Genomic DNA, 11,393 nt, shown 5'->3' on the forward strand with positions numbered 1-11,393 from the left:
CTATACTAACCCACACAATAAATATTAGACAGGTTTGAACAAGAATGTAAAAAAGCCTATTTAAAAAAATTTATACCAATTTGTATGTTTTGCAGTGTTCCTCGTTTACGCCAACTGTTAAGTTGTTGGTCAGATCAGGCCGTAGTGGTTGGAGAAAGATACGGGTTCGAGGTTCGACTATCTAGTGGCTACAACTTCCCAACAGGTAAAACATCTATGCATTGATACAAAAAGGGGTTTTTCTGTAACATCCATTCGTGCCTGTCCTACTTTACCGATTTTTAAAATTTATGTTTGATTGTAAAGCTTATGATCAAGCGCAGGGATGAATGGTAATTTGTTATAGGGATTCACCCCCCCCCCTCCACCAGCCTTTGATTTATTTTTTAAGTATTGTTTTCAAAGATCCAGTGCTGTTGACCACATTCCTTTGTGTTATGAAAATAAAGCTGAATTAATTTACCATTTGTTATTTATCTTCAGTTCACTTTTATCGAATTTCCCATATAGGGAATAAGCTATTACCATAGGTCTCACGGTAAGACCTGGACCCGGGACCGATTAACTTTTACGTTTTGATGTCTTGTAGCGTGAAAGGAGCATTTAAATGGGTTTAAAATGGAATTTTTTATTGATGATCGTAACTCAATTAATGTAGTAAATCACCCTTTATGGCATGAATCTACATTTGACATATTTTACTTATTGTTAATTAGTAGTTTTATCAATCCCTCCTAACTGTCTTAACAGACATGTTAATAAATGTGATGACTTTTTTCTTTAATGTTAAACGTTTTTCAGTTACCAAGTAATCTTTGAAAGGTTACCGTAAATGGTATTGCATTATTCGTTCTTTGGAGATGAGTTTTACTCCCAATGTGAAATTGACAAATAGCTCACTTCATTAATTTTATTTCAATTTTAGTTAAGAATCGACTTGTTTATAAACAAATGACAAAACTATCAGTGTGACTTTAAAATGTGAAGTTTTCATGTTCTTTCTTCTAACAAAAATATTCGTTCTTCTAAGTATTTATGTTACCTTTTTATAGAATGTCCTGAAAATTTATTTTTGTAGCAAAACTATCCTAAACAAATAAGTATTTTTTTCAAGTACTCTACACAAAACCCCCAAAAAATGTTACTTATGATTTTTTTACAAATTTGTACTTAACTTAAGCAGGTGTTCCTCTATTCAATCATTTACTTTTAATCTTTCCTAGCTGCTGTACCCGTGCTTTGCAGCGGTGAGGACACTGAATAGAAAATATTGAAGTTTAAATCCGTTGTATAAAGATGTACTTTGGTATTTGATAAAATATTCTAGGATGATAACTCTTTAGCAGCTGTTTGAAATTAATCTCAAATGGCCGCTGGCCTCCAAGGACTCTTAAGTTAAACAGTTTTTAAAGCAGCTGGCCCTAATCATATATTTACCTAGTACAATTAATTTAGGCGATAATAAGATAATATTGGGTTTATCAGTCAAAAATATCATAGAAAACAAGTTTATTAATACATTGGTAATACTTTAGTTAAGTTTATTAATTAATATTTTGGTAAGTTAGCAAATTTGGATCTCCAAAGAACACGATGACGTCTCACAGCTACAATCATCACTTCCATATCACTTTAAAATGTAACGTTTATTTATAACTATGCAAAAGCCAACCTAACAAACACAACCACATGTGAACAGGATGACAGCTAGTGGCATTGCGGAAAAGTAATATTGAAAACACCTCTATATGCATGTTAAGCAGAAAAAGGCCCCAGGAGGACTTTTAAAAATTGCCCAAGAGGTGATTCCAAAAAGTTGGTCCGTGAACTTAAGTGGACTCCGGCAGCCGGACAAATTCCTGTGTGCGTTGCCACATTCGATAACATGGGGTGCGAATTTTGGTCCGTCCATCTGCGTGAGTCTGTCTATCTCTGTGTGTGCCGGCCTTTGAGCACTCATTGTTTGCGAAACTTAGGGCTGTGCGAATCCAGAAATTTTGGTTCAAATCCAAATCATAGCTGTACAGATTTTATCGAATCCGGATCAAATCCGAATATTTTAATTAATCCCGAGTTAAATCTAGGTCGAATCCAAATCTTAAATTTACAGCCGTTATTGAATCCGAATCGAATCCAAATCTCAAATTTAAAGCTGTTATCGGATCCAAATATTTAAACCAGTTCAAGAGTCTAATCCGAATCCAAGGAAAGTCACCAGTATTTACCAATTTTCACATTTTTAGACCACATTTTCTGGGCTGAAATAACTTAGGCTTACTATTATAACTTTCGTAGTAGGCCTACTTGATTTGGTATGCCTATAATTTGATGTGTTTTTTTGGTAGGAGGAGCTGGCACGGCTATTAACATGGCAGTTTTGTCAAGTTTGGTTCGTGAATTTCGCTGTTTTGCTGATAATGCTCCAGATGACATGATCATGGGAAGCATTCTCAAACAGCTTGGAATTCCCATAATTCATTCACCACTTTTCCATCAGGTAACCATCCAAATAAATATTTAATAGAATTATTTTATTTTTCCATGAATATTTTTGTTTTTTATTTGCACAACTGATTGACATTTTCTAAAATGTCCTGTGACAGGGTGTGTACCAACCTTAAAGTCAAAGAATCCATAAATTTCTAGCTCAAAATTCATTGGAAATTTTGTAAATACTATTTAATATCCATATAGTTCAATGTAATCCAAAAATACTATCTATATATTAATTACGTTAGACGATTCTTTGCGTCAAAATTGTGGGCGACTGGGAAGTCGTAGAACGATGGGAGAGGGCTCAAATCAAAGGTCTCGATCCTGTGACGGCGGGAAAAATAGTGAAATTCCCCAAATATTAACACAAAATTAGATACTGTATAATGTAAAATGTTCTCCATAAGAATAGCATTAGAAGCCATTTGCTGCTGATTTTTGTTTACTTCAATACAGCTGATCGTGATTTATCATCAAGCCAGTAAGCAATATTACATTTGGATTATACTCATTTGCTAGTCGATTCTGCAATGTACTGTATACTATATAAAAAACTCTTCCTATAATTGAGACTTTTTCGTTATGTCTTAGAATGTTGAAATCAATTTTACTGTAAAATTAGTAAATTTGTGTATTTGTATATAAATTAGCCAGGTGCATGTTAAAAAATAATGAATTTTATCCATTTTAACAGAACATTTTTAAAAAGTAAAATAATTTGGATATTCTATTGTTTATTGAAACACTTCAGTTTTACATGTTTACAAAATTATTTTACAGTACTTTGTTTATATTTCTTCACATTTAAAGGTTATTGTTGAAGAAATGTTTAACATAATTTTTGTTTGGTTAACATAATAATTTGTTGTACATATGACCTTTTTAGGGATTTATGTCCCTATAAGCCACTAGTTGTCATTTACTTACCCAAAGCTTTATTTATGAGAACATTGTTAAAACTGACAATAATATGATTGAGAACATTTTTGCCAAACCCAAAACATTTTGGAGCGACAAACCCACATTTTTTTCCAAACTGACTCAGTGCAAAAACTTTGGACAAGTGTAATAATCTCATTAGCATTCAGTATAATTCATGTTACTTGGGTAAGAAATTTGAGACTGGATTGTAGGCCTACTTTCAAAAATAATAACCTTAATCATTATTTGACGTATTTCCCAGTGGCAAGAACTAGAATAGGTATTTAATTATTGAACTGTTGTTACCTTAGCCTTTGTTCTTGCAGAAAGATGTTAAAATCTGTTCGTGAAGTCGCCGCGACGTAAACGTACGGTCTTGTGATGTGTGTATAAACTGTATATAAAAGTGTGTAAATAGTTCTTCTCGTCTCCCTGATGATGCTACACACTGTGGCGAAATATATTGGAGGATTTTAACGTCTTTCTGCAAGAACAAAGGCTAAGGTAACAACAGTTCAATAATTAAACCTAAATCGTTCTTCTTGTTATAATTTTGTTATAAGGAAAAGAACTAACATTTAATCTCACTTTTGAACATTTTACTTTTCTATGTTTAAGTGTGTTGTGTTGTACTGTGTTATTGATTAATTATTTACCTTCTACGCATTTTGCCAACATTTTTTGTAAAACTGTTGAAATTCAAATTTATGTTTTCATGTTTAAAAACATTTTAGGCCTAAACAATGTTAAGTTTGGTAATATAGTAGTTAAGTTTTAATTGTAAAGCTAAACCTAGACATTTTTTTTTTCAAATATTCAGTTTATCACAATTTACAAGGCTCATATGTAACACTTAAGCAAATTTCCCTATAGGGAAGTAGCTATTACCATAGGTGGCACGGTAAGACCTAGGCCCAGACCAGACTGATACTTTTTAATTTTGAGGTCCCTAGCTAGAGGCCAAAAACACTAAATTTTTATATATGTTAAATTTTTATATACAGTTATATACACACTATACACACAAGTCTGTGAACGCAATATCCGATAATTTTTGTCCAATACAGTATTTACAAAATTTGGCTTGAATATATAGGGCGGGGTAAACTTAAACGAGTTTGTGACCAGTATGATCAGACCATGTGAACAGGGTGTATCGTGGGGGGGGGGGGGTTAGGTTTATGGGGTAAAAATTTGTTTTCTCATTTTTGACCCTCAAAATATATTTCCCAATTTCTCTTTAAACCATTTTAGGGGTTTTTTTACGGTTACTGGTTACAGATAAAATTCTAAAAATTGGATTTTTGAAATTCTTATGTTATTTTTATGGAGAATATATTGTATACTGTTGTAGTTTGCTTGTTTATGGATATTTTTAATCAAACTTGTATATATGTTTTATACTATTAACATTTTACTAAAAGACACACTTTATTACCCTCCCTGTAACAGCAAACCTAGGTACTTGTTATATCTTTTGTTATTTAAATAGATTTAATTGAAAATCCAACCACGCAAATGGATATTCGCTTAGTTTGCAGGTTTGCTGTGGCGGGAGTATTATTTATTCTTGGCATTATCCAGCTTTGGCAACTTTTTGCGCCTTGTGTGTGTGAATCCGTTAGCGCGATAACTCGAGTAAAAATGATCAGATTTTAATGAAATTTGGTACAAACGTGTTAACCTACATTTATTCGAACGAGTCCGCGAACCACCATGATAGGACTATGGGAACGGGGGTTTATGGGGTAAAAATGGGTTTTCTCCCATTTTTGACCCTAAAAACAAAGAAAGTTTCAATTTCTTTCTAAACCGTTTTGTAGAGCTTAAAAAAAGAAATAGTTTAATATATTGAAGCGCTGTTGTATGCCTAACGGTCACGGAGAAAATTCAAAAATAGTGTATTTTAAAATTCCCATGTTAATCTTATGGAGTCAACTGTTGCAGTTTGCTTGTTCGTGAATATATTACAGTATGATCAAAATTAGAAAATACATTCATTTCTTACTAAACTACAGTATTAACATTTTACAACAAAAAACACTTTTTTACTATATAATAATAATAATAATAATAGTCAAGAATATTTAAAATATTTTATTAAAAAACATCAATAAAAAATATTAGTATAAAAAAATTAATTAGACCTACCTTATTAAAAATAGCTCTTACGCTTATAAAACATGGTGATATCAATTATGATATAGTTCAACTTTGAAAAATACAAAATTTATCAGTCTGACACATCAGTCTTATTAGTTAAGTATTAAGTAAAAAATTTTCGGTCTTTTATTATTTTTACGAGGGCTATCCAGAAAGTAGATAACGTTTTTGTCTGCTAGCGCGACCATCTTGGTGTTAGTTCGTTATGCAGCTCAGTTGGCATCTAGCCGTGCTAGTAAGAGGTCTGCTGTACTCCGTTGAGTTACTGTGACAGTTTAAAATTTCTGTGTTAATTGAAAGTGCCGCGAACTGTATTTACAGTAGTAAAACATCTCTCTCACTGCTTACACTTACCAAAACTTCTTATCATTTGCGATGTCAAAACATAAAGTTATAAAACAATTAAAGCGATATTTACATATAAAGAATGTATTAAATAAAAACCACCTTCGCAAAGGAAACGCAAAAACAACGCACTCCTGTATTGCGGGTATTGCATTAACTTTCTGCGGGCGTTTTCAAAGTTTTTTTTTCTCATCTCAAACAAATCTTGACCTAAATAAAATCTCTTCTCGTAGAACAAGATTTAAAATTTCCTGAAAATATCCCAAAATTTTGAGACTTGTCTATCCCTGTGACAAACAAAATAATAGTGCTTCACCCTTTTTGCAAACCTTATAAGTTTTTAATGCTATCGAATATCATAGAACCAACTTGTGTAGTTAAAACAGCTGAAAAATGTCTTTAATATCTTTAAAATATGAATACTCATAAGGTTAACATGGGGAAATTCCAGAGCCACTAGGGCGGAGTCCGAGCGCAGTTTGAGGACGTGAATAGGTGTTAAGTGGGTGCATAATCTACCTTAGTGTAAAATTTCAACCCTTTCGGTTTAGTATTTTTCGCGTTTACTTGTCACAAACATCGATCCATACATCCAAAGTTTCTCACTTATAATATTAGTAGAATCTCACAATGTTGATGGTGTGTGTTGGCAGGCTCGTCCCATGGACTATCCAGCAGAGTACTTAGCCACTCAACAACCTATCAGTTTCCACAAGTATTGGGAAACTGATCCGTTCTCGGTCTACGAGCAGTGGTTCTCCACAACGCAACCACAGAGCTCACCAGACTTGCACTCTGAACTTTAGTACCAACTATTATGTGTTCAAATTATTTTTTTACTTTTTTGTATTCTTTATTGATTAATTATTTGCATAATAATACTCAAACTTTCTTAAACCATCTTGTTTCACTGACTTCTTCCTGTAAACAACAATTAAGTCAAATGATTAGACCTAACATTAAAATGATTCACATTAAATTGAATAACATTAACCAATACAAAAGATAAATCAAAATATTCTGAATATCCTGGGCTAAACAAACGACTAAGTTTCAACACTAGGCATAAGAGCACTGTCCTGTAGCAATTGTCCATACGTGTAGAGGTAATGGACAACGGTAACTTGTTTATTCTACATGTGGAGGTTTCCAACTGAGCAATTCACAAATACAGCTGACGATGATGTTCTAACACTGAAACAGTCCTAAACAAAAACAAACATATTGTGTTTATTTTTTATTTTTTATGTGTGACGGGAATTGCGTACATTATCTATTTTTTACACTACTTAATTGACTGTCATGTTTCAAATAACCGATTATATGCTCCCTTTTTGAACTGTTGTTTCTAAAGGTACATTTCCATTCCAACAAATTTGTGCCGGGCACATTTGCCCGTCATGTGTCTGTCACAAGTCTCCGAAATTTTAGGAATGGAAACCAGCCTGGCACAAGTGCCTGTGCGACTTTTGTGCCCGCCGACTGTGCCACAAAACATATGCCCGAGTTGCTGGCAGATGTGCCCAGTTGGAATGGAAATGGCCGGATGTGCCCAGTAGGGATGGAAACGGCCGGGCACATGTGCCCGCAACTCGCGCATGTGCAGGTTTGCCGAACAACTACTATTGCCTCATACTTTAAAACTTTAAAAGTCAAAGACATTTCACAAAATATCATCCAAACCTACAAACAAGGCACATCTAAGACAAGAGCTTTAATTTTATACCAAATATGTCTACAAAAATATTTAGGGGTCGACAATTGTGATCAATACAAAATCTTGAAAATTATTTCATCCATAGGCCTAGTATATAATGTAGATGGATGGATCACAGATTTATTCAAGGTTGTATGGATATTCATCGGATTGATTCTTATGTAAATTTAGCTCTTAAAAAAACTACAGCAGTGGCTTTGCTTGCACACTACATGTATGAATCTTGATATCGTTGATTTAGATCTCATGTGATTGTATGAAGGTACATCAATGAACTGTAGCTATTACCCGTTGCTAAAAATCGTAGTGGTAGCTAACATTTTTCCAGGAGGAATAGGTTTTTGCAAATCGCAGCTTAATTTCCTTTGCTTCCAGTTCTAACAAAAATGCATATGGAAGTCATACAGAGTAAATTTTTGAAGCCACTTTCGGCCCTGAGTCAGTATTAGGTTTTGATACCGTCAGATACAAACTAGCTCTTGAGTGGCATTAAAAACCAAGTTGAACATTTCTTCTGGAGTCAGTATTAGGCCCCGGGTACGATACGAGCGGCGAGCGGTGGTCGGTGAGCGGCATGAGCGGCACCGCTCAGCGCCGCTCATGATTCCAAGTCAAAACCGATTTTCGCGAAAACACCGCTCGCCGCTCAGGTGAGTCATGCTTCAGTTCGACCTAAAATGACAGGTAAACATCAGCAAACATGCGATACGGGTCGATAGGTGAGGTGCAGTCCAGGGAATGTTTGTGGAATGATCAAAACAGAAGTTTTAAAACAATTCAGTCATCAGAAAAGTATGGGACCAAGTTAGGGTTAAGTTTTTTCTAAAAACTAAGTTTTTCTTTAAAGGCAAACAATTGTCAGATAGGAACAATAGTTGCAATATGTCTTGCAGGTAAGCATAGTTTACCATTTTTGACTAAACTGACTCATAAAACTGGGGAAATTTGATGAGCGTTATAAAAGTGCCGATTGTATCGTATCCACCACCGCCGCTTACCCGCTCAGGTTGCCGCTCGCCGCTGGTATCTTACCCGAGGCCTTAGGTTTTGATAGCTTCTAAATACATAATAGCTCTTGTTACTACTAGTTCGGCAGTACCCCCAATTCTGACGCACATTTAAATTTGGTTCAACATGAATGTTTAGGCCTATATAGAGACATGCATAAGCTTGTTTTGCTGTGTTTTTTTAGCATAGTGTGTGTTTGCAATCACTCAAAATACGAGGCATTTTTTTTAAGTAAGTACCGTATTTCAATTTCTCCGTTCCAGCACTGCGATTGGCATTTTCAACATTTGCGCTGTGTATGGGAATCTATTGGTAAGACCTAGCTGGAAATTCGAGAAAAATTGGCCTTGGTTACATCCGGTTTCGAGCATTCAAAATGGTACCGCCAATTGAGACTGCCGCCGACTGTTAAGTGCGCGATGTAATTAGATTTTTAAGTGCTAAAGGTGTGAAAGCTATTGAATATCATCGACAGATTACTAAAATGTATGGCGAGAACATTATGAGTGACGGAATGGTACGCAAGTAGGTAAGGGCATTTTGAGACGGCCCCACCAACGTTTATGATGAGCCTGCTCTGGGTACGGGGACAGTAATGACGCCGCCCAGTCATCGCCCAGTGCGTTACTCATCATGAACGTTGGTGGGGCCGACTGTAAATGCCCTTACCTACTTGCGTACCATTCCGTCACTCATAATGTTCTTGCCATACATTTTACTAATCTATCGATGATATTCAATAGCTTTCACACCTTTAGCACTCAAAAATCTAATTACAGCGCGCTTTTCACAGTCGGCGGCAGTCTCAATTGGCGGCACCATTTTGAATGCTCAAACCGGATGTAAACACGGCCGATTTTTCTCGAATTTCCGGCTAGGTCTTACCAATAGATGCCCATACACAGCGCAAATGTCGAAAATGCCAATCGCAGTGCTGGAACGGACAAATTTAAAAACGGTACTTACTTAAAAAACATGCCTCGTATGTCTAAAATAGCTGATTATTTGGTGTAAAAAGCTGCAGAGATAACTAAATACCTTCTACAAGAGAAATCCCGGGAAAAGTATAAATAGGAATACAAGAAAGTTTACAGTCTGGCAAAACGTACAAAATGTTGAACCTAAAAGTAAGTGACAAAGTGTTTATTAATAATTAGTAATAATAATAATAATTTTAATAATATTAATCTGAGAAATCTATAATCATGAACCCGTTCATGTTGTGGAGTAGGTTGGTAAAGATTAGTCTAGAAGTAAAAAAAGTTGTGGATGTTTAAAATCGTCAAACAATTTATAAACAAATGACAGAATGTAAATACCTTCTATAATAGAAATCCCAGGAAAAGTATGAACAAAAGAGTGAATGTAAATACCTTCTACAAGAGAAATCCCGGGAAAAGTATGAATAGGAATACAAGAAAGTTTACAGACTGGCAAAGCGTACAAAATGTTTATTAATAATATTAATAGGATAAATCTGAGAAATCTATAATCATGAACCTATTCACGTTGTGAAGTAGGTTGGTAAAGATAGAGTAGTTTAGAAGTAAAATAAGTTGTGGATGTTTAAAGTCATCAAACAACTTAGGAACTTACAAACAAAAGAGTGAATGTCACCAACGTAAAACAGCACAATAAATATAACCTTGACATTTTTGGGTTGTTATGTAGGTTTGCCATGAAAAATATTTTTTTATTTTGATATTTTAATTGTGTGTAGAAGGGCCATGGAGTAACATTTTTTTGTAAAATTCTTACTTTAATCTCAAAATTTTGATTTTTAATTTCAAAATTTTGACTTTTATTCTCAAAATTTTGACTTTTAATCTCAAAATTTTGACTTTTAATCTCAAAGATGTAGTTATTATTATACAAGTACAACCAACCGAGACAGTATGACCAACATAACGGCACAAGCGGCAATCTTGGATTGCACGCTTTTCTCTTATGTTCACCCAGAGAGTAGTGACTCCAGTCTATCTATTCATCTCTGTGGTTATAGTAGGCCTACTTATGGAGTTTGGTGGTAATTCAACACTCAAAACTAGATGATTTAAACAATAAATTGAGCTCCAGTTGTAAAAGCGCTTGCAATAAATACGACGTTGTAGAATGCAATGAATTTTGAGGTAGAAGTCAACATTTTGACATTTTAGGTCAAAACTTTGAGAATAAAAGTCAAAATTTTGAGATTGAAAGTCAAAATTTTGAGATTAGAAGTCAAAATTTTCAGATTAAAAGTCAAAATTTTACAAAAAAAATTTTACTCCATGGCCCTTCTACGCCGTCGTATAATTGAGAAATTTAATAGTTTCAATATTACTGTATCCTGTTATTCTGCATGTGTGTACTTTAGTGTCATGATGAAAAATATCGTTCATAGCTCATACCGAAAGTTATTTTCCAGCTCTTGATCCATTATTCCCGTCCTCGACTTTGCCTCGTACGTGAAGTTGTTCCTGTGTGAGGCACATGAAACTTGAGCTCGCACCAGTAAATGCCACTTTTGGAACTAGTAACAAAATATACAATTTTTAACATTCGCACGGCATATAATTTTGATACAGCTAACATTTTATAAAAGTGCCATCGAAATTTGTAATGTGGAGCTACAAAATAGTGTATTACATCACCAGGGCATAAAGTGAATCTTTTCAAGCCGAGACTTTGAAAACTTCACCACTTCATCACACTCATCTTTTGTCGTTAATCACTTTTTGTCCGTGTGATGAACTGTATTTTTCAT

General features: G+C 34.5%; 1 protein-coding gene across 2 annotated transcripts in view; it reads left to right on the forward strand.

The window, feature by feature from the left end:
- LOC129006013 (beta-1,3-glucosyltransferase) overlaps positions 1-6,813 on the forward strand; it is a 130,310-nt gene extending 123,497 nt beyond the window's left edge. For both annotated transcript variants that reach the window (XM_054400849.1, XM_054400857.1), the window contains 3 exons: positions 96-205; positions 2,346-2,497; positions 6,576-6,813. In XM_054400849.1, the coding sequence (XP_054256824.1) occupies positions 96-205; positions 2,346-2,497; positions 6,576-6,728 (415 nt within the window). In that variant the 3' untranslated portion in view covers positions 6,729-6,813. The remainder of the gene's footprint in view (positions 1-95; positions 206-2,345; positions 2,498-6,575) is intronic.
- Positions 6,814-11,393: the final 4,580 nt, after the last annotated feature.

The sequence above is a fragment of the Macrosteles quadrilineatus genome, unplaced genomic scaffold (assembly GCF_028750875.1).
Source record: "Macrosteles quadrilineatus isolate MER2022 unplaced genomic scaffold, UCM_ALF_1.0 Scaffold_1__1_contigs__length_201487025, whole genome shotgun sequence".
Taxonomy (NCBI): Eukaryota; Metazoa; Arthropoda; class Insecta; order Hemiptera; family Cicadellidae; genus Macrosteles; species Macrosteles quadrilineatus.